The 25,434-nt window shown below is 36.8% G+C and overlaps 1 protein-coding gene and 1 pseudogene across 1 annotated transcript; one reads left to right on the forward strand and one right to left on the reverse strand.

Annotated features, from left to right (window-relative positions):
- Nucleotides 1–13,037: 13,037 nt before the first annotated feature.
- Nucleotides 13,038–14,666, reverse strand: LOC145164726 (uncharacterized). The gene has a single exon (XM_079083421.1). It carries the CDS (start codon nucleotides 14,664–14,666, stop codon nucleotides 13,038–13,040), a length of 1,629 nt encoding a protein of 542 aa, XP_078939547.1.
- A 58-nt stretch (nucleotides 14,667–14,724) lies between these two features.
- The window catches only part of LOC145164727 (26S proteasome regulatory subunit 7-like), a 37,142-nt pseudogene continuing 26,432 nt past the window's right edge, over nucleotides 14,725–25,434 (forward strand).

Raw genomic sequence — 25,434 nt, forward strand, 5'->3', positions numbered from 1 at the left:
TTTTCTAGGAGTGAATATGAATCTTATGTATATGTCAAGGCTAGTAGGAGTATAGTTAGTTTTTTGGTATTGTATGTGGATGACATACTACTCATAGGAAATGACATCCCAACTCTGCAGGAAGTTAAGTCTTGGCTTGGGAAGTGTTTCTCTATGAAGGACCTAGGAGAAGCTGCCTATATTCTAGGGATAAGGATCTTGAGAGACCAGAGTAAAAGACTAATTGGACTTAGTCAGAGTACCTACTTGGATAAGGTGCTGAAGAGATTCGGCATGCAGGACTCCAAGAAAGGAGAGTTACCCATCCAGAGTAACGCCAGATTGAGTAAGACAAAAAGCCCTAGTACTAAGGCTGAGATAGCAGAAATGAGTCGAATACCTTATGCTTCGGGTGGAGGATCGATCATGTATGCTATGATGTGTACTCGACCTGATGTAGCCTTTGCTTTGAGCATGGTTAGCAGGTATCAGGGGAACCCTGGCAAGGCACATTGGACTGCGGTAAAGAATATCCTCAAGTACCTACGGAGGACTAAGGACTGGGTCCTTACCCTCGGTGGGAGTGAAGACTTGAGAGTTGTAGCGTATAGTGATGCTAGCTTTCAGACCGATAGGGATAATTTCCGCTCTCAGTCAGGCTGGGTCTTTACCTTAAACGGAGGAGCAATTTCTTGGAAGAGTTCCAAGCAAGAGACAGTGGCTAATTCAACTTGCGAATCAAAGTATATAGCAGCTAGCGAGGCAGCAAAGGAGGCGATATGGCTGAAGAACTTCATTGGAGACCTTGGAGTTGTACCAGCTATTAAAGAGCCAATGGAAACTTTCTGTGATAGTGAAAGTGCAGTTGCCTTAGCCAAGGAACCAAGGGATCACGGGAGATCCAGGCACATCTACAGAAAATACCATTTCATCAGACATCGAATAGAAGAAGGACTCCTCGTGGCAAAGAGGGTATCATCGGATGAGAACCCAGCAGATCCCCTCACGAAGGGACTGACTCGGGTTAAGCATCTCCAGCATGCTCGGAGCATAGGGCTGAAGGATGATATTAGATTTAGTAGTTAGATAACCTCGAAATTTGTAAAGTGTAATTGACATTAGATGATGAATAAAAGGTGTTTTATTTATGAGTAAAGTGTTGCTATCTTTTGTCGCTCGTTTACTATATTTCTTTTGCATGTTTTGACTTCCAAAATAATTATGTTTGGTATATCATATTATTCGAACCTCCACAGTCGGTCATATGTCGGAAGTAGGTATGAATCAAGACTGTCATGATTGATTGCAGAGGTCTAAGGTGTTGGACATGGCTACAACAATCTTGAGTGCTCATAAGTTCTGAGCATTGGACTCAACCCACGCTCACTGGAATCACTTCATGGAATTTATCTCAAGTGATCATGAGACGGTAATATCATATGAGTCTTCAAACCTAGAGATATGATTTGTTACTTATGAGTTGGTTATGCATTGATTGTACGAAAATGCATTGGTAACTCGATGTTATAAAACGTGCTCTTGTGTATAATTCAATGAGTGGTAGAACAAACATATGAGTCGAAGTTTATCTGTTCCTTCTTGGATTAGAAGCTGATATCTGGGCCCCTCGATGATTTTGTTTTGACCTATGTACCGGGCCCGGTCAGAACTAAGTTGATGTGTTCAATTAAGTTCTTTGTCAAACAAATCGGAAATCGGGAAACAAACTGCTGGACAATAAGTAAGACATTGTTCCATGTATTTGTCCGGCTGATATCTCGAACAGAGGATTATATGATCACTTATCTTAAATGGCGTATCATCATCTTCTCAGTTCCGAGAGACTTTGAAAGAGCTACGATTGCCGATCGGTTCCTGAAGTATTGCAGTTATAGTTATTAGACTTATCCAAGTGGGAGACTATTGGATAAGGTGTCTAAGTCCATAACTATTTCTGGTATGTACTTGACCCGACCCGGCATGGTCCATTTGGGTTGCATGGCACCATGCAATTGGATAGACTAAATGAGAGAAATAACACTTGTGGATTATTAATATATTATAAGTTCTAATATATTAATAATATTATTTAATTAGTTTGATCAAGAATTAATTTAGAATTAATTAAGTGATCAAAAGATAACTAATTAAATATATGGGTTGATTATGTAAATTATGCATAACTTGTATAGTGGGCTAAGAGGCTCCATGGATTATCAAGTTGGGTTAAACCCATAGGATGCTCCATGGGAGTTACAAACCCATGGGTCATGGAAATGAAGAGTCATGACACATTAGGGTTTACATGGTGTAACCCTAGATGTGTCAACACTATATAAAGAACCCATGCTCCACCAAAATCGGTTGCACACATAAGAAACAAGAGGGCTAGGCCGATTTTAGAAGTGTGTATTCTCTCTAAAGTCATTCCAAAAGCATTTGGTGTTGTGTGAAGCATTTGAGGCATCACACTTGGGGTGCTAGGCTCACAAGGTTTCAAGGATCATAAGCAATAACAAGGTAAGTTATTCTATATTTCATGCAAGTTAAAATTTGTTCCCCATGTATGCTAGATAGGAATATAACCTTGGAATTCAACTTTGCATGATAATTAGACAAACATAGATCCAAGGTTATTAGGGTTGCATGTACACTTAGGAAGTGTTAGAATGCTCAAAACCCATCAGATACGATTAAATTTCTTCGGGAACAAATTGATTTATTAAAAAGAGAAGTTGAAGACCTGAGATATGCATGATATCAACTCAGGAAAGGACAGAAACCCCCGAAGGCTGAATTAGAAACAAAAATAAAGGACTTTAAGAGAATTCAACAAGACTACAGTGAAAAATGTGAACATTATGATTATATCAAGAGACAGAATGCTGAGTTAATTACTGAGCTTGATACATTAAAAGGGCAATTTGAAACTGCAAATTTTGATTTTAAAAAGTTTGATGTATCAAGCAAAGTAGTTGCCAACATGATAGACCATTGCATGTAATTTAAACATAATCAGTCAAAGGGTTTAGGATACGATAATGTACCTCCTCCTTTTAATCATACATATCAGTATCAACCTTTGTCTAAAGAGGAGATTGCCAACGAACCATTCATGGTTTATGGCAAGACATCTGGTTTTGTTTCAGGAGGATTTATTAATGTTGAAAGTACTAACTTTTCTACTTCCACTGCAGATCAATCCTTAGATCAGTCAAAGCACGAAGTTAAAGGATCTGTTTCTGATAACAAAATTGTGTCTGAACTTGCTGTTTCCGTTTCGAATGAAAACTCTATTGTTTCTGATGTTAAAATTGATGATACATCTTGTGATGCTTCTGCATCGGATCATGTTGAGTTAAATTTTTTTGACATATTTGATGACTTGTTTGAAAATACTGATGTTCCTGTTTCTAGCACATCTACTTCATGTGCAGGTAAAGTAGCAGAGGATGAGAACAAGGAGAACACCATTGAACAAACCAACATCTCGTTGAACTCTGAATCTGTTGCTTCGAACTCAGCTGCTTCTGATAAACCTGCTGTTGAGAAATACAGGCCACCAATTCCAGTGAAATATAGTGCCTGTTGTAATTGTGCTTGTGGGAACAATAAGAGACAAGGCAAGGACACGCCACCAGGGGCAGGAAGAAACAATCTCCCAGTGAAGAAAAAGGCTTGTTTTCACTGTGGAACACCTGGACACATTTCCAGAAATTGTCCTAATCGCGTATATGTTCCCTACTATGCACAAGGCTGGCAGAATGCGCCAAGAGGGAGATACTCCAAAAGAAATCCCTCAAGGTCACGTTCAGACAATGGTGACTGGAACACGCAGAAGGCCAAGAGTCAAACCCACAAGGCCAAGAATCCGAATCCCAAGGGCAAGAAGGGAATGTCGGACAAGAAGTCCAATCCAAGAGATGCTCCCGTGAAGCCAAAATCAAAGCCATCTCAATGGCCGACATCAAGATCAAAAGCAAATACTGAGCCACCCATCAGATCGAAAAAGAAATGGGTTAAACCCAACTACAAATGGGTTCCAAAGGCTCACTCTCCCAAATCTTCTAACGATTCTAATATTTCTTCATCTTCTGTTTGTGATAAATAGGATATGTCATGGGAGAGAGTACCGTGCAAGGATGAAAAAGGTCAACCCAGTTTCAAAATGGATTGGGTTCCAAAGACCAACTGATCCCGCTCTATGTCGGAGCAGCTATGGAGGCATATCATCAGACTTCGGTTTGTTGGTAGTGGCTGTTCCAGGCACATGATAGGGGACATCTCTCAACTGTACAACATTCATAACCTTTGTTTGAGAGTATGTGTCCTTTTGCGGGAAAGGAAGAAAGGAAGAGATCACAAATGGGGTTAGTGCTTAATGACATGAAGAATTTTCGGATCTGTTCTGAGATTATGCGTGCTGTTCTCAGACCTTCTGGATGCAAATTCAATCGGTGACTTACGGTTTGAGTTTTCTTCTCCATACTCCTGAGTTTTTCTTAAGCTGATTCGCTTTAAAGACTAATTTTTGTTTTAGGATAGTTTAAATTTGCGCATTTACTTTCGTTTCTCTCCTATGCACAAATTTAGGGGGAGAAATAAAAACAAAACAAAAATTAGAAAATTTTAAGAAATCCAAAAACATTACAAAATCAGAAAATCCAAAAAATATGGTGTTAATGGAATGTGCTTGCAGGAGATGTTTTGGGAAATGATATAATCATGTGATAACAGGCAATCTGAATCTGTGTAAGGGACTGAATCTGAATTGTCTAGGCTCTGTGTTCGATGCGCTGGTAGGCACGAAAGATTAAAATGGACTTGACTAGGCATTAATGAACTTAAGGAATCTAGAGACTTGAAAAATCTTGACCTAGATAGATCTATTTAGCCTGACAATACGACGCTCGGATAGGTTGAGCAGGGAGATATACATGATAATCCACCGGTCACACTAAAATTATCTGTATCTAGAACTGTGGTTTAACTCTTCCTTGATGTACGGATTCTGTCCGTAATTCCGGTATTGATGGGGTGACTGCTGAATTCCGATAAATTAGGTATGTAGAAAATTGTTTTCTCTCTATCTTTCTGTTAGTCATATGTTTCTTCCTCTGCGTGATTGAAATACATCCGACCTGGACTGCAACATATGCAATTCTATTTCTCTGCATCTTCTATCTATGCAATTCTTCCTGTCTGTTAGTCATATGCTGTCTCCTTTGCGTGATTGAAATACATTTGACTTGGTACACAACATATGCACCATTCTACTTCTCAATCCCTTTAAATCTGGTTAGTCATATGTTTCACCCTCTGCGTGATTGGAAGAGATCCGACCTAGGTGTATAGCATATGCACTCTAAATCTGACTTCTCTCATAATAATTGTCTGCTCACCTAAAGTAAAGAGTACTTTGGAAGTTCCTGATTATTGGGGTATGTCAGGAAGTGGGAAACATGTTCTAGTACATTTAAAATTGAACAATCACTAGGTTGTCTGTAGATCTCGCTGCTCAATTTAGGTGGACAACAATATCTTTGGTCGTCGTCATCTGAATGGTCCTTAAGGAATATTATCTAGGATCTTAGGATCACATTGTCTTGTCACTTATAGTATGTCCTAATTTTGTCGCAATCTCTCGTGTTTAAGTGGACCACAATACCGGCGATTGACCAGATCTATTCATGAAGGGAGAGGTACTGATAAACGGATAAAGGCTGTCTAAAAACTTTGATCCCAAATCACTCTTAAAGTTAGATATCATTTTATTTTTGTTAAATTTGTTCATAGTTTCTTCTAATTTAAATATTAGGGGAGAATTAAAAATTTTGAAAACCAAACAAAAATCAAAAAAATTAAAAAAATCCAAAAATAGTGTTATTTCTGTTTTATTTCTTTTTCAGAAAATATGAAAAATCCAAAAATATTGTGTGCTAAGTTTTCTTTTAGTTTTGTTTTGTCTTGAATAGTGAATTCAGGTGTAGATGAAACTCATGGAGTTTGTGTCGAAGATATCTGAGCCAAGGCTTCATCCGTGACCATCGAAGAATTCTCATTCGAAGGAGCAAGAAATGAAGATTATTCTTTCGACATTCAATCTTTCAACCCCAGAAGCAAGGTGAAGCTGAAATTGAAGAATATGTGACGGATTGCATTGAAGCCTCCTCAATCAGTCTGCTGCTATCTTAAACCTGATGAAGTGATCCAGAAGATTAGTTCTCTCTGAAGATTCTCAAGCTGAAAGCGCTATCTTTCAAGAATCAGTATGTCAAGCCTCCTCACCTAATGTGCGTTCAATGTCAAATTCTGAAGAAAAGCCCAACTGCTCAAGATGAAGTCATTCATTGAAGATTCATCAAGTTCATCTTGAAGTTGTGAAGAATTTGAAGATTAATGTTGAAGCCAAGCTCCCAATGAATTTTAACAAGAAAAGCCAGCTACTTTTAAGGGGGAGCTTGTTGGGTCAATTAAGAAAAGAAAGCTATAAAACAAGGGGGAGATTGTTGGGTCAATATTATGGTTTATACTTTGCTTTTCTAGGAAATTGTATTTTTATGTAATATCTTATGTGTTTACGGTTAGGTTTACGGTCAGGTGGGTGTTTACGGCCGTAAACCGATTTACGGCCCATGTTTCTCATGTATATATATATATATATATATATATATATATATATATATATATATATATATATATATATATATATATATATATATATATATATATATATAGGGGTGAGGGGTGTGAGGAATAGATTGATGAACGTTAGAGGAGTGTAAGAACAAGGAGCTTAAGTGTGTGTATTGTAAGGTGTGTTCTAGAGAGAGAAAAGAGAGTGTGTGTGAATCTTGTATCAGGATCTTCATTCATATCAATACATACAAGATTCATCATATTCTTCTCCTCCTTCTCTTTTATTTGATCTGACATCATCCGTTTGATTGAGATTCCACACCATCAAACGGATCTGATTGATACACAAACATTTTCGGACCTTACACCAACTTAATTGTTGACACTTTTCAAAACTACTTGTATTCTCAGGAAATCAGTGAAACAGGAAACCAACAGCATTTTGAGGATGGGACGTTAAATCGTCAAACAGTTCATTTTGTCATCATAATGTAATTGATTTTGAAACATGTAAACATATACTATGGTGTAACCTTCTCAATTATATTTATGATGGTTGTATTTACTTTGAGCACTATTATACTCGTTGTTGTGATACTATACATGAAGTCCTACACCCCCGGACGTTTCCGCCATCCTTGGTTTGGGGGTGTGACATATGAACTGTGAAAGGGATGTTCGGTTTGAGCTTTTGCCTCGTCTTTGCCCGAATTCTACGGGTATGTTTTGTTTTTTTTTCTTTTGGGGGTGATTTGAGTTAATTAATTAAAGTTGAGGGGTTGGTTTTGTGATTTAGGTGCTGATATAAGGAGTGTGTGTATTGAGGCTGGAATGTATGCAATTAGAGCAAGAAAGAAGACGGTGACTGGAATGTACGCAATTACATGGTGTACAACTGATTTGGCTGCTGGAAACCAAAGACATGGACATGGGATTGTTATATGTTTTTTAAGGTTGTTGATATGTTGGATTGTCTCTTGTGTTTTTCATATTGCCTATGTTGTGGTTAGTTGAACATTTTTCTTAAGGCAAGATAGGAACGAACAAATTACAAACTGTTGATTAATGTTATATTTGTGTTTTGTGTTTTGCTTGTGTTCTTAGTGAATTTTGTCTTGATAGATATTCATATACCCCTTTGATTGCTTGAAATCTAAATGGCTAATTTTTTTTCCTTGATTAAAGATAAATAAAGTTAGATAGGTAAATAAGACTTGTATTTACAGAAGAGACTGTTAAGTTAAAAAATCAAAGGTTATTACAATAGTAGCTAGATGTTATTACATTGTGATTATTACAATTGTTGTACATGATTATGTTTATTGTTGTAATCTGTTTCAGGAATTGTTAGTCAGAGCCAGTTGCAAGTATCTCTCTCTCCCCCCTTTTTATCCATGCTATAAAATTAATTATTATTACTCTTATTATTTTTATTGCTATTGTTATTATTATTATTATTATTACTATTATTATTATTATTATTATTATTATTATTATTAAATTTAACATCTTTTAATGGGTATTAATGTTATTAAAACAATATGTCCCAATGGATACTAGTGGGAAGGGTAGAAGCGGTAAAGAAAAAGTCAATATATATATATATATATATATATATATATATATATATATATATATATATATATATATATATATAGGGAAGGGTTATTTGGAAAACAAAAAAAACCCTAAAAATCATAAAAATGAATAAAAAAATACCTAGAGATCACAAAACTTTTTTTTTGACATTTTTTATGAAAAAATCGCAGGTTTTTAAAAAAATTCGCCGAAAAAATTTTGAAATTTTTTTTTTATTAAAAAAAAACTAATTTTTTATTTTTTTTCAACGAATTTTAATAAAAAGATGTGATTTTCTATAAAAAAAATTCAAAAAAAGTGTTGTGATCTCCAAGTATTTTTTTATGCATTTTTATAATTTTTAGGGTTTTTTGTTTTCCATAGAACCTAAACCTATATATATATATATATATATATATATATATATATATATATATCATAAGTTTTAGTTTTACAACTTTTACTTACTTGGATTGTTATTTGTGGTGTTAAAGTTATGTTGATTTAGTGATAAGTAATGATACTAAATCATTTGTCCAGTGGAGTCCTTATTGTAATAAGCAATGACACCCTAGCTAGGCTTGCTAAAACGGTTATGGCTTTAAAAGAAGATAAGAAGCAGAGGTTAAAGAATGTATGGCATTTTCCAACTCCTTATGTCTCCTAAAATCATATTATGACATGTTTTTCTTTCTGTTTTGCAGCTTCAAGAGTTAGCAACTCATTCAGATTGTTTATTAAGTATAGAAAAGAAACAAAACTTATTTATACAACACTTTATCCAGATAGACAGCATTACCCATTCAGCCATACAGAAGTTAACAGGGAAAAAAACCTTTGTGGAAAGTGGTACTACTGGCTTTTTGGGACAGGTAACTGCAGTTAAGCTTTTTCTTTATTTTTTTAAAATTTAAAGCTTTGATTTGCTCCCAAAGTTGCCACCTGTCTCTAGTTCATTTCTTCTCTCTCTTTTGATATGTCAATAACCCTTATAGTGTGGTTCTGTTTCTTTTCAATTTGCCACTTTACTTCATACCACACTTTCTTGTTTTGATCATTGCATCTTTTCTGTTTCTCTATGTGTACATCATCTAATACTCATGAAGCTTGTTGTTATTTTATCCACAATGATTTTAGCTTATGGCTAGGTTAGCTGGCTTAGTCTATGAATCTATGTTGATTTTAGCTGATGACGCTCCCCATTTGCGAAACTGGGCATAAAGTGTAAGTTCGCACCAATTGTAGGGACTAAACTTGTAAAATCTTCAATTTCTCAGCTTTATTAGCCCAATTTCGAAGTCGGGTAATTTCTACCAACATTTCGAAACTGTAGGAGCTAAAAGAGAAACTTCAGCCTTCTTCAAAAATTGTTTACATCATTTCGAATTTGGACCATTTCCGCCAAATCTTTAAAAGACCAGGGATCAAAATCGAAAATGTTTCATTTTCTTCCCCAATGTGATACCAGATGCGAATGTCGATCATTGAAACTTATTCAACCCATTTCAAACCTTAGCTTTTTATTGACTCAAAACCATCGTTAACAAAGCATTTATGATTCTCAACAACAAATCAAAACACCCCTTCGAAAACAAAAATCAATGCTTCGGTTTTAGTTGTCAATATTTCAATACATTCCAATTCATTCCTCTTAACAACCGTCGATTCTCAAGGTCTTCCCAAACAATCAACAACTAACATCAGCCTTCGATTTTTCAATCAAACACATTGACTTAGACCAACCATTCAATTTCCAGACTTTGCTTTTTGTTCAACCAAACACAAATTCCATGCTTTGTTACCAATCGATTTCCCAATAATGAACCAGTAAAACTTCAACCCTTCAATTTACAGACCAGAAATCCATGTCAAACATAACCATTTAAAGAACTTTCGAAATCCTCCATTAGCAGATTGCCATATATCATTTATCAGTCTTTTGAATCAAAATCGATTTCGAACCTTTGACCAGCAACTGCTTTCGTGACCATAGCATCAACTACGAATCGATTAGCATCCTTCGATTCTTTGACCAGTGATACCCAAGATCGAACTCACACTCCACAAAACTCAATTCCGATTTTGACTTTCAAAGAGAACTAGCGACCAACACCAGTCGACGTCAATCGACTTCAAATCCAAATCAACAACCAAAAATTGATATTCAAACATTGAACACAAGAACCACACGATGATGATCCAATGGTACAACTCAGTGAAGCGTGCGTACAAGTTGAACCAAGAACAACAATTTTGACTTTTTGTTAGACCCCGATGAACACCAAACTGATTTGCTCACCGATCATACAGTTGCATTCAATCGATTTCAAAATCGATATACAATTTTTTTTATCCAAAATCGAAATCATCGATCATTCCGATTTCAATCATCGACAAACCCAATTAAAATTCATATATAGACTTTCAAAATTGTCCATTCTTGTTATTACATCTTGATTCGGAGATCCTCCAGTTAAGATGTAACATCGATTCACCCTTATTATTTCAATCAAATTTGTGAGAAATTTGTGTTAGTCACGGATCAGAAGAAAAAGAAAGGTCAAAACTGGATTTAGATATTAAAGAATATGATCTCGAATGAAAAGAAAAGGAAATTTTGATGAACAATGTACTGATTGTCAAGTTGGGCTCGAAGTAATGAATTATGAACAGTAATTGCATTTGATTTGGACTCCAAATCAATATCAAATGAATTAATGTTGGATTGGGCTTTTAAAATTTTTGTTCAAACAACTCATGATTTGTTTGTGCTTGATCTAAAAAAAATTTGGTGGATCACCAAGGGGTTGAAATGGATTAGATCCAACGAATCAAAGCGATAAAAAAAATGAAAAATGCAAAGCACGAATCGAAATCATTGACGTTTTGGAATCCATTTGAGAATTTGAGATACCTTTTTGACGAATCGAGTTCCATTTTCAACGAACGAATCAAATTTAAAAGATCTTGGTTCTTTTGTTAGAACGAGAAAATCTTCAATTTGAACATTATACCACCTACTATGCGAGATGTACAACTCCTTCTTCGTGTTCTTTGTGTTCTTCAACGATCCAAGAACATCTTCAAAAGAACCACCAACACATTTGAGTTTTGATTTCAAATTCAATGCAACCTTTGGAGATTGTTGCTTTGGCACCCAAATTTGTTTCACGGATTTTGGATTCACAACAACATTCGACGATTTTTGTGAATAAACCCGCTTGTTTTTGCGTTTAATCTTCTTCTTCTTTTTCTTTCTCATCTTTTTGCATCATGAAGATTTGATTTCATGAACAAACCCACTTTCCATAACTTTAACTTTGTGAGTTTGAATCAAATCTTTTGGAGTTTGATACTTGTGAATTTCTTGGATTACCGGCTTTCGATAAGGAATCATTCCTTCAAACGAATCACAAGAGCATACAATATCATCGGTTTGAACTTCAATTGAGCAAAAAACTTTTTCATCTTCATGAGAATCAACTTGAACTCCTTTTTCTTGAACATCAAGAACATCACATTGAACTCCATTGTCAAGAACTTCAACAAACTTAAGAGCACGAAGATCATTTGGGTTTTAATTAAGAGAAATGTATTTCTCATTAAAAAAATCTCTTTCTTCTCCTTCTTTTTTATTTCTACTACGGACTAATATGGACAAGGCAATTTTATTCAACCATACAATCTTACAAAGTGGTTGAAAAACCAAGCTTCCATTATCATCCTTCAAATATCCATAAGAAACCATATTACCCCATGAAATCAATTTGCTTAACACAATAACCCATAAAATTGATCTTCATTGACTTTGTATTTGATATCTTCAACGATCACAATCCAAGAATCATATGGCAAATCCACCATGATCATCAGAACTTGAAATTTTCAAGAGAGAAAGTGATTTTGAATGGGTTTTCTAGAAAAAGAAAGCAAAAATCACTTGAATTCTAGTGAAGAAAATCGAATTATGAATAGAAACAATGATGAATTCGATTTCTAGAATCCAAAAACTCTCTAAATCACGAAGATCAAAACACAATGAAGAATCACCAAATCAAGATTGCCATCAAGGATCAATTCTTGATCCAATCAATAACACCCGCTCTGATACCAATTGTAGTGGTGTTGATTATGATGGCATGTGCGGAATTAGAAAAGATCTAGTGAATCATCATGTAAACTCAAGAACACAAGGAATAAATAAATCTGTGTAAGCTCATATTAGATCTAGAAAGAATATACAAATGTGTTTGTACAAATTTCTCTCTCTAGTCTAACACTCCAAAATGATCATCCTAAATATGAGTGTCACTCACTTCCTATTTATAGGAAAGAGAACTCATTTACACATCAATAAGGGTAAGCCACATCCAAGCATGACTTTGCACCCTAACATAACTAAATGCGCCATCAAGTGAGTCATGACATCGAAAAATGAAGGAGGAAAGTACTTCTCTAACAAACATAATGTTAATACGATGTCACTTTGCAACTTTCCAAGCTTACTAACATCAACAACTTTACTACACAACTCATTGAAAAAATGACACAGGCTTAGGATTTTTCTCCGCACCTTCACATCTAACACCCCTTTGATTGCAAAAGAGAGAAGTTGTTGCATTAGTACATGACAATCATTAAACTTCAAACCATTCATCTTTCAAACATCATCCGACACGAGATTCTTGAAATTAGAGCAATACCCATGAGTAACTTTTATGTTAGACAGGGTATCATAAAATAGATGTTTCTCTGCGGAATTCAATGTGTACTTGGCAGGCGGAAGCCAATGTCGATCCCCTTTTGGTTGAGGTCGTAATTCAGTCTTAATGCCCAACGTTTCAAGATCTTTTCGTGCTTTTAATCCATCCTTCATCTTGTGAGGTAAATTCAACGTTGTCCCATAAAGACTCTAGGTCACATTTTTTTCTATGTGCATGAGATCTAACTGATGGTGTTTCCTTCTTTGACGCTCCCTTCTTTGACTTTATCTTCTTTAACTTTATCTTCTTTGACTTTATGTTCTTACCCCATGTAGTCTCAAATCCCGCCAGATAGTCATAAATATCTTCACCTGATGATGGTCGTGGCATAAAATCGTGCTCCTGTTGATTGTTGAAATGTTTTTTTCTTTTACGAAAAGGATGTTCAAGTGGTAGGAATCTTCTATGCCCAACGAAGCATACTTTTTTGGACTTTGGCAACCATTGTGAACAAGTATTCTTTGAACATATTGGACAAGCATAATAACCTTTGGCAACACACCCCGAAAGATTACCATATGTGGGAAAGTCACTTATAGTCCAAAGTAATATTGCTCTTAGATTGAAGTATTCTTTCTTATAAGAATCAAAAGTCTCAACGCCAGTTTCCCACAAGAGCTTTAGATCTTCTATCAATGGTGCCAAGTAGACATCAATATTGTTACCAGGTTGGTTTGGCCCGGATATCAACAGAGTCAACATCATGAATTTTCTTGACATACACAAATATGGGGGTAGATTATATGTTATTAGGATAACCGGCCAACAACTATGCTTGGAACTTAATGACTTGTAAGGATTGATACCATCAGTAGACAAGGCTAATCTAAGATTTCGTTTTTCTTGTCCGAATTCTTTCCACGTGGTATCAACAAGCTTCCAAGAAGGGGTATCGCGAGGATGAGTAAACTTCCCATTATTGACCCGACCTTGTGCATGCCAAGTTAAGTCATGTGCAATTTGTGGTATTGAAAACATTCTTCTAAATCTAGGGATGATAGGAAAATACCACAAAACTTTTGAAGGTACGTTTTTGGTATTCTTCTTCCAACGAGAAGTGTCACAAGTTTGACATTGAGAAGCATCTTTATGTTCTTTCCAGAATAGAACACAATCATTTTCACATGCATGAATCTTCTCATATTGGAGACCTGCTCCTTTTAGCAACTTCTTGGACTCATATATCGAACTAGGGATGTTATTGTTTGATGGTAAGATATCTTTTAGGACAGAAAAGAAAGCATCAAAACTAGCATCGGACCATCCAAACTGACCCTTCAAATGTTGGAATTTCAATAATCCACTAAGTGCATTATACTTTGACCCTACATAAAGTGGCTTATCACATTCTTCAAGAAGTAATTTCAACGAATCAGGTTCTTCGTCTACATATTTGAAGGCATCATGTAGCATATCCTTTGTATAAATAGCATCAGGGGGAATGGAATAGTTAGGGCATCTAGAATCACTCTTGGGTTGTTTTTCTCCATGGAAAGACCAAATCTTATAATTCTCATCGAAGCCGTGGGCAAACAAATGATAACAGACATTGTCAATTGAGTGGTGACACAAATTGATGCAATTTACACAAGGGCATGGAATAACATCTAACTTTGGATTATTACTTTGTGCAAACTCTAGAAAAGCATTCACACCTTCATCATATGCATTTGATAATCTACTAGAGGAAATCCATGATTTATCCATTAAACATTTGTTTCCAACCTACATAATTATTTACCATTTAAAGCAACAATGATTACGCATGTTTAGGGACAAATACTGTGCAAAAACAAAACTGTACAGGGACAAAAAAACTGTACAGGGGCCAATCTTGACAAAAAAAAAATTTCAGGGGCTAAAACTTTACAGGAACAAAAAAACTGTACAGGGGCCAATCTTGACAAAAAAAATTGTTCAAGGGCCAATCAGATGTCAAATACATGTTCAGGGGCCAATCCTTTACAAAAAAAACTGTACTTTTTCAGCATCCAGGAATTTTTATTTATTTATTTATTTAGTAAATTACTTTTTCAGCATGTTATTAGTATAAATCATTGTTTTCTTTTTATTGTAGTTCAGGATTGCATGTTGTTCATATTACTTTTTCAGCATGTTATTAGGGGTAGTTTAGTCTTTTGTTTATACTATTAAATTTTTTTCAGCATGTTATTAGGGGTAGTTTAGTCTTTTACAGAAAGATATATTAACAAATGTTAGTAAAGGAAAATTAAAAAATATAGCACTCCATTAACTACCAATGGAAAGACTTCTACTTCTACTGCTAACCCCATCAAGATAGTCAAAAGGGATGCCAACTCATTGAGACTTGTGAGTACCAGATTTCTTATTGTAACATCTGTTTGCATATTAATTTCTTGATTCTTTTTTCAAATTTTGATTTTGATCTCTATTTTCTCTTACAGTGTTGACAGAAACAAATACCAGATTCAGATTCCCTTACCTCCCAAGATTGACCACAGTGTAACAATGATGACAGTGGAAGAAAAGCCAGATGTCACATACAATGATGGTGGTGGATGTAAAAAACAAATTGAGAAAATGAGAGAGGTGTGTTATGTTTATAACTGTTTATAGTATACATTCCCATTATAAATATTAAATACAAACCAAAAATCTTTACTTTAATAATTTATGATTTGTAGGTTGTTGAATTACCCATGCTCCACCCTGAGAAATTTGTAAAACTTGGAATTGACCCTCCAAAAGGTGTCCTCTGCTATGGCCCACCTGGAACTGGAAAAACACTTTTGGCAAGAGCAGTTGCTAATAGAACTGATGCGTGTTTTATTCGTGTAATTGGAAGTGAACTTGTTCAAAAGTATGTTGGTGAAGGTGCTCGCATGGTTCGCGAATTATTTCAGGTTTACATTTATGGTCCCTATACTTTTCAAATTTGTTACCAAACACACCCTTTTTTAATTAACTCTTGTGATTTGACAGATAGCAAGATCCAAAAAGCCAGATGCAATTGGTGGTGCTAGATTTGATGATGGGGAATCAACTCGATGGAGTTGATGCTCGTGGTAACATCAAAGTTCTCATGGTTACAAATAGGTATATAGTCGATATTTACAGTTTACACCCTATAAATTTGTTTTTCCTCATATTTGGTTGGATACTTTCAGACCTGATACAACACTTTTGCGACCTGGGAGACTGGATAGGAAAGTGGAGTTTGGTCTTCCGGATAAGGAAAGTAGGACACGGATTTTCAAGATTCATACACAGACTATGATGTGACAACCGTCAATTTTCGGTCAAGTCAAAGTCAACTAAAGTCAACGAGTCAAACCGGTCAACTCATCTAACCCTTTTATATTAGGGTTTCCATTATGTTTCTTATTGTACAACTCGCAATCTTAATACAAAGTATCACTTAGAGTTTTCACGTGTTCGGAAATTCTAAACCCTAATTAGGGCAAGTGATGAAACTACTCGATAAAACATTATTCCATACCCCTCGGGGGCGTATAACATTCATAACGAGACTTAACGGGATGTACAAACCTTGCGTTACGAAGCCAGGCACTCAAAAAGGTCGCAAACGAAATCTCTCTAAGTATGAGAAATCTCTCCAAGAATGTGAAATCCCTCCCAAATCTCTCTAAGTATGAGAAATCTCTCCAAGAATGTGAAATCTCTCCCAAATCTCTCTAAGTATGAGAAATCTCTCCAAGTATGTGAAATCTCTCCCAAATCTCTCTAAGTATGAGAAATCTCTCCAAGTATGTGAAATCTCTCCCAAAACTCTCTAAGTATGAGAAATCTCACCAAGTATGTGAAATCTCTCTAAGTATGATAAATCTCTCCAAGTATGTGGAATCTCTCCCAAATCTCTCTCACAATCTTTTTTAACTTTTTATAATCATTTGGGGCATCCCAACACTTAACTTGGTGAAAAACTGCACAAAACAGGGAGTTTATGCGAAAATCAGCCACATAGGGCCGAACCACTTACAGGTGAACCTCTGAGGACCGAAGCCCATTAGAATCGAAACCTTAGGGACCGAAACCATGAAGAACCGAACCGAGCTTGCTGGACCGAACTGCTGAAGAACCGAACCCTCTGAACCGAACCCGAAGCTTATGACCCGAACCCTGATGGACCGAACTTCGCCTTCGCTTCCTGCCTTCGCCTTCGGCCCATTTCACCTATTTCGCTTTCGGGTCCAAGCTGCTAAGGACCGAACCTCCGGCCTAATCCGAGAAGCTTCGCAGGAAGCCCTTTTCCACCCGGTTTTCGACCACGACTCCGTTTTAAGCCCGTTTTTGATTATTTTAACGTGGGATTTTTTACCCAAACTTATATTTTGACATATAAGACCCCATATATTCATAAATTAAGCACATTTTTAGGGAAATCTTTATTTAAGAATAAAATCTAGTGGGTGAGATATTTAGGTGGAGTGTTGACTTATCCTCTGGGCAAGGACACAAGTTCCCTCCCATACCCACTCCATGACCATTTCTAGTCACTATTCACCCATACCTAGTCAATCATTGTCCTTTTTACACTCATTTTCAGTCATAATCTTGATCAAAGGCTAGAAGGATCTTTATCTCTCCTCCCATTTCACTCACTTTTCACCAAAAAGCAAAACCCATTCTCTCTCACTTCCTCTCACCAAGAATTCGAGATTCAAGGTTGATCTTGAGCTCTTCACACACCTTTGGTAAGTAAATCTTTTCCCACACTTGATTTCCTTACACTTCTTCACTCAAATCATGAGTTCCTTACACAAATATCGTCATATTTGTTGTTAGATCTTCGAATCTTCAAGCATCTTCTAAGTGTCCTTGAGTTGAACACTTCTTTTCTTCATCATCCATCTTCTGAAATCACTCAAGGTGAGTTCATACCCCTACATTTTCATGTTTTCTTCAAGTTTTAGGGGGGGGGGGGGGGAATACAAGTTAAAAAACCAAAAACTTAACTAAACTCAAACAACAACTTTTATCAGAAAAGTTTAGTCTTATTCACGGACTGTTTTGACTATCTTAAACTTAATATCTTTAAAATGACTACTTGCACATCTCCATACGATTTTTCTACGATTTATGGTGATTTTTACAAAACTGCCTATCATTTCAGAAACGAATTCGGACCAGTCTGTGAATATGAACATTTCAGCACAAGTTAAAGACTTCTAAAAATCATAATAAAAATTAAAAATAAACTAGACACATTTTATGAACTCTCATAATTTACGGATTCAGTTTTCGACTTCGTATGATTTTTCTATGATTTTTCTAAAACAGTGTAGAAAGGTCAAAAACTAGTTAACAGCTTACAACTTTCATAACACTTTGTAGTATGTTGAGCAAAGTGCATAACAATAAGTTCTAAATATTGAATGTATTTTCTTGTTAGTTTATCATCATAAACTGAAATTTAGTCATTCAATATAAGGATTCTTCATTTATTTCGAACACATATAATAAACTACAATAAGCATAGTTTATGGATTTCTACTACATGAAAAAGGTTTTACTCTCAAAACAAATGGGTTTTTCATATACTACATGATAAACTATAATAGTAATAGTTTAAGGATTTCATATCACTAATTTATTCATAAAAGGTGATTTCACTTCCACCACGGAAGAGGTTTTATAATCAAACTATGTGTAAACTAGTTAACGTAAGTTGTGAGACAATTCTCTCCCCGTACGCCTAGAGTACGGGATTCCAATTCCTGTAAGTTATAACCAGAGTCTCTTGTAGGGAGATCATGATAATTGTGTATAGATCTATATTGGGATTGACACCCCACACCTCGCTGCTAGCTACAGCGGGACCTGCAGGTCCATGGGTGACAAAAGTCATAACAAATCTTGACGTCTGAAAAACGTTGTTGCAGGTTATTTCTCATCATAGTATGGTTATAACGACTCACATAGGGAGTTAACAATCTTTCAAGTTTACAGGGAAATTTCTACTTTCAAAAGGGATTTTACTTCTAAATTAAACGAGTTTATGTCGATTTAAACTTGCATGAATTACTTTAAGTATGGAAAAATACTTGTACATTTTGGTCTTGACATTTAAGACTACATGACTTTTATAAGGAAAATATTGGATTTTCTTTGGAAACACATTACCATTATGAACATTATAAGTACAAAACACACACATATTCTCGGTCTTGACATTTAAGACTATATGACTTTTATAAGGAAAATATTGGATTTTCTTTGGAAACATATTTCTATTAAAACTACATTTCATCTACAATTGTTAGACTTCAGCTATAATTGCTAAGTGTATATGCTAGAGTTATGTAAGAATCTAGTCACAATCGACTTAGAATTTGTGGGCCCGTCTTACTTTATGTTCCTTGTTTGGATGTGGACCTAGGGCAGACCCATTATATTCGACAGATTATTTAACTTAAATTTTATATAACTTATATACACTGGGTGATTATAGAAGGAATCTACCGGTCTTTCTAGGGTACACTATCGCATAACATAGGAGCATTCATTTCACACCTAATAAAGAAAATATTGGATTTTCTGGAAACATACTCTGTCGCTTTTACAAGGAAACGGCTTCTTTCTCAAACAAAACTCTTATGAACTCACCAACTTAATTGTTGACACTTTTCAAAACTACTTGTATTCTCAGGAAATCATTGAAACAGGAAAACTACAGCATTTTGAGGATGGGACGTTAAATCGTCAAACAGTTCATTTTGTCATCATAATGTAATTGATTTTGAAACATGTAAACATATACTATGGTGTAACCTTGTGACAAACCAAAATTTCCATTCTGTACAACATATCAAGTCAATAGAAGTCAGAACAGTTACTGTTAATTTTCAGACTTTTTGGAATAAGTTTGAGTATTTTAGGATTAACACTTTAGGAGATATCAGGAGAGAGGATGCCCTAGGGTTTATTGTGCAACAATAAAGTCCCAACACATCAAAATATTGGAGTTTACGGCCTAAACAATGTTGTTTACGGCCGTAAACCCCAAGGAAGGGGGTATATAAGTGACACTTAGTCATGGGTTTACGACTGTAAACTCAATGAGTTATGGTCAAGAAAGCGTAAACTCATATAAGGGGTTCCCTTGAACCCTAAGCTCAATAGCTTTGTCCTACAACACTTAGATGCACTCCTTGGGACTTATAACACTTATATAAGGTGTTTTACATGTCTTAGGATGTCTTAACTTTGTTAATTAGTTGTATAAAGGCTAATTGGATACATATATGTGATATTATATGTTAACTAGGATCATAGAGTGTGTTCAAGTCTTCACTTGACACCTAGCAATCCTACATCTTCAGTTCATCCATATCACTCACTACAGGTGAGTTCATACCCCTTAATTAACCTTTTAAATGTTTTTAAATGATTTTATGGGGGGGGATACAAGTGAACAACTATAGTTATTATATCAATCACATGTGATTAATAACTACCAAACTAGTGGATTCTTACTTTTTCAAACTGTGTTACCAAACTGTTTGACTTCAAACTGTTTTACAAAATCTTTTACTTGTCAAATACTTTTACTTAAACTCTTTCATACTTATATATTGTCAAATGCATGCTTATATATGTATAGTTATATAAGTAATGTTTAAAAGACTTAGGAAGGCCAGCTCGCTTTAATTCCTTTTCCTTGTTTGGATGTGGCTTTAGGGCATCGGTTATCCGTCCCAGGGTCGTTTAAATATTAGTTGTATATCATGTATACATACATAGTCATAAAAGTTCCTTCAATCATTTCCATACCTTTGGGTAGCAAGGGTATACAAACATGTTCATACATTACTAGTAAACTACTATAGGGGTAGTTTAGGAAGATACTAAAACCATTACTAGAAAAATGAAACATACAATGAGTCAGTTCATTCATGAGTCAATACATGCTAGATAGAGAGAGAACACACAATACAGCTAGTACACACAGAACATTACAATACATGCTAGATAGAGAGAGAACACACAATACGGTTAGTACATACAGTACCTTACAATACTATACAGAGAGTACATACAGGCTAGACAGAGGGAGAACATACAATACAGCTAGCATACATTACATATACATTATTACAGTTATGTAAGCCACTAAACGGGGCATGACACTACCTGCCATGACTGTTTATGTATCCAGAATCTCCTTAATTGGGGAGCGTATGAGTTTGTGTATAGATCTATACTGGATTGACTATCCTACACCTTGCTGCTCACTACAGTGGGACTTGCAAGTCTACGGGTGCCAAATGTCATTTCTTACGGCGTCTTACATCGTCGTTATACTATTGAGTCGGTAGCAGGATACAGGTCGATCACATGGTACCTTAAATAGCAATTAGTTTAAGGTAGTTAGTACAACAATAGTTACTTAATACACCACTACAGTACTATAATATTTTCCCATTACATTCACTTCGTGAACATTCACACGATGCACGGTAATGTAAAAACTATATTTTTGGTTAATGATAGTTGGATTTGGGAAAATACACACTCTTACAAGAGACACACACACAGATACTAGATGCCTTGGTAGAAGGCTACTTTTAGTAGAAAGCATAGGGTTTTCTAGGAGAGTTCAAACAAATACAAACATTTACAAAACTTATACATTACAAACATCTTACAAATGATTCATACAAACAAGACACTAATATACTTATGATCTCACCAGCTTTAAAGCTGATACTCGCTTTCAAAATAACTTGTATTTTCAGGTAACTAGTAGACAGGTACAGGTGCCAGGTTTGAGAAGTTGGAGCTCGTTCAAGACTCCTCTTTTATTTTTTGATGTATATTTTTGGTGTCTATATAACTTGACAGAACACACTTGTATGAAATTATATTATTAATGCAATGGACGATGTTGTTACTTGTTTACTACTTTGTATTTTTGTGATAGTGTACATGACGTCCTCCACCCCGGAACGTTTCCGCCGTTCATAGGTTTTGGGGTGTGACAGATTGGTATCAGAGCACTGTTTATAGTGAATCGAGTGTATCAACCCATAAAAGATATACGAACTATAAACACAAGCGGGATTAAAATACTCTGATAAGAGTTTATACTTTTAAATAATAAAATATTTAACCAAGTATACATACCTGCATTCATACTAAAATCAATGTCACTAGGACAGAACAAAAGTATTACGATTGTTGGGCAGCACAAGTAGACTTAGAGACATATGGTCAACCCTGGGAAGATGTAGCCTGATCAACTACATTATCCGAGGAATGATTAGCATGTTCCTAAGTATGGTTGTGAGGTTGCAACAAGTCTAAAAACTTACCAACACTACTACAATGAGAACAGTAGAACAGAACATTAAACTTAAAATACTATAGGAGTATTTTGTGTTACTATAATTACTTATCTGAGAACTAAAGGTCTTTATTAGTATATCAATGGTTGTTTAGCGGATACACTAAGGTTATATGTGCTAGGATGTCATAGACTTAGAATCTGTGATCTTTGCTTTACTTCCTGTCCTTGTTCGGTTGTGGGCTTAGAGTTAGGGTCATTTATTCGAAGGCCTATGCTGTCTGAGTTACATATAACTGGTATGTTCTAAACAAGTATTGAAGCAACTGATAAAGATCATCTTATAATTATCTAGTAAGTTCGTCTATTAATTATTTCCTCACCACTTTTCTCGCGTAGATTAAATGGCTGGATTCCATCTCCCCGGAGACCCGTACTTTCCCAACCACGGCAATGCTGGATGGCTTGGAGAAGAACCAGAAGACGATCACCCAATCCCCTTGGATGATCATGAAGCTGAAGGCTTTTCTGATGGTTCCGACTCGGAGCCAGAAGTCAACAACCAACCCCCAGCTGTTCAAAACCCAAACCTTTGTCCAGCATTTCAAGGACCCACACCTCTGTGGGCCACAAACCTGAATAGGTGGAGTCAGGAACAGGGGCAGCCTATGCCCTACAATGGAGACAGAAGCTTCTACAACCTCACTGAAGGAGGTTCGGCTGACAGGGTCCTACCCATCATGGTTCGTAGGATTGCCCGGAACACAGAGCAGGGTCGAGCAGCTATCGACCGGATCATGGAGGTTGATGCCAACTCTAGCGTTAACACTGTCCGCATTCGCCAGCTAGAGTCTGTTCATGAAAGGACTCTGGTCCACAATGCAGCTCTTCAGAGGGAACTCACTGAAACCTGAGCTGAAGTTAGGGAACTTCGAGCACAGCAAGCAAGATCCGATAGGCGCGTGAGAGACATTGAACCTCTTCTGTCGGAATCAAGAACTCACTCTGGTAGTTCTCGTCGCCGATAGATTCTAACCAACTTCTCTTTTGGATATAACCTAGTTAGTGTAAAAACTCTAGTATAATTTCCTATCCTTGTAAATCTTAGACCTGTTAGGTCTTGATTAGGTCCTAGTTCTGTCAAAATTTTCCATCTTGGTTGATGTAAGACTTACTTCTAGGTCATTTTTCCCAAACTTGTTACATCTGTAATTCCAGTATTATTGACAGATATCTAATCTCATGGAAATTATATCCAAATGCTTTCAGCTACAAACAATTGTGTTATTCATTTGTGCTAATGGACTATAGAGAGCTAGTTCACAAGTCATTCTCATCAATTCTCATCAATTCTTCAATTTAAAAATTCTTATCAATGTCTTCATCTTCTTAAATTACAGTTCAAAGATGCCTCCGCGTAAATCAACAAGACGTAATCCTCCCATACCAACACCACCTACTCCTCAGTTCGACACAGCAGCCCTAAATGCTGCTGTAGTTGCGGCTGTGGCTACATCCATGGCTCAATATCATGCTTCAGGTTCCACTGGAGGAGGAACCCCTGTTCAGTCCATTCAGGTCGAAGCTCCTGTGCGCTCGAGAGAGTGCTCATTCAAGGACTTCACCAACGGAAAGCCATTGTCCGTCAAAGGGACTGGCGGAGTCATTGCCCTCTCGCAATGGTTCTAGAAAACCGAATCGATTTTCGAAATCTTCTCCTGCCCATAGGAGAGTAAGGTCAAGTTTGCTGCTTGCACCTTTGAAACAAAAGCCCTAACATGGTGGAATAGCCATGTTAAGTCACTATCTCTAATAGTGGCTAATGCTATGGGCTGGGATACTTTGAAAGACCTCATGATTGATGAGTACTGCCCGAGGGGCGAGATCCAGAAACTAGAGGAAGAACTATGGAGCCTAACCATGAAGGGCTCCAACGTAGTCGCCTACACCGCCAGATTCTGCGAACTGGTGGCCCTTTGTCCCAACATGGTGCATACAGAAGGGAAAAAGATAGAGAGATATATATGGGGGCTGATGCCACCATACCAGGGAAATGTATTGGCATCACACCCCACTACATTTGATAGTTCCAAGCGATTGGCACAACGGCTCATAGACCATGGGGTCCGTACCCCGGCCGCAACAACCACCCTGGCCATCTCAGAACCCGCAAGAACCGCTGATTCCAAGCGGAAGTTTTGGGATGACAAAAAGAAGGCAAAGGCTGCCAAAAAGCAGCAGGTCATGGCAGTACATGCTGTGATAGCACCTGCCGCTGCTGCTTCAATAAAGCAGTACGTTGGAAGTTTGACCAAGTGCAACAAATGCAACTTCCATCACGTGGGAGCCTGCCGGGGAATGCAGTGTTTGAACTGCAACAGGAAGGGGCACACAACCCGTTTCTGCAAATCTCCGGCGAGGCAATCACCCAAGTCCCCGGCGCTGGTGTGGGCCAGGCTTGCTACAACTGTGGCGAGGTGGGACACTACAAGAGGGACTGCCCAAAGCCAGGGAATGCTGGCAGAGTGGGAAGAGTTCTGGCCATAGGCCATGAGGAGGCAGTTGCCGACCCCACAGTGGTCACTGGTACGTTTCTCCTCGACAAATCTTATGCATGTATACTATTTGATAGTGGAGCGGAGAGGAGCTTCGTGAACCAAAAATTTGCTCATTTACTTAAGCATAAATCACGAGCACTTAAAGAACCGTTCACTGTAGAAATGGCTAATGGAAAGACGGAGTGCACTAGCAGTATATTCATAGGGTGTACCTTAACTTTAGATAGCCATTCATTTTCGATCGATCTCATGCCGGTCTCAATTAAAAGTTTCGACGTCATCATCGACATAGATTGGTTGAGTCTTCATCGTGCCGACATCATGTGTTACGAAAAGGCTGTTCGCCTAAATCTGCCGTCTGGCGAAATCCTTGTAGTTTATGGCGACAAACCTGGCACGAACCTTCGTATCATTTCGAGCATTCAGGCTCAGAAGTTCTTGCGAAAGGAATGTCGTGCATTCCTTGCTCATGTGGTTGATGTGAGCCAAGAAACGATACCTATTCAAAACATTCTAGTAGTATGCGACTTTCCCGACATCTTTCCAGAAGAACTTCCCGGTTTACCTCCGCAACGTCAAGTCGAGTTCAGAATCGACTTAGTTCCAGGGGCTACTCTCGTAGCCAAAT

The sequence above is a fragment of the Lactuca virosa genome, chromosome 3 (assembly GCF_052849685.1).
Source record: "Lactuca virosa cultivar CGN04683 chromosome 3, Lactuca_virosa_CGN04683_v6, whole genome shotgun sequence".
Taxonomy (NCBI): domain Eukaryota; kingdom Viridiplantae; phylum Streptophyta; class Magnoliopsida; order Asterales; family Asteraceae; genus Lactuca; species Lactuca virosa.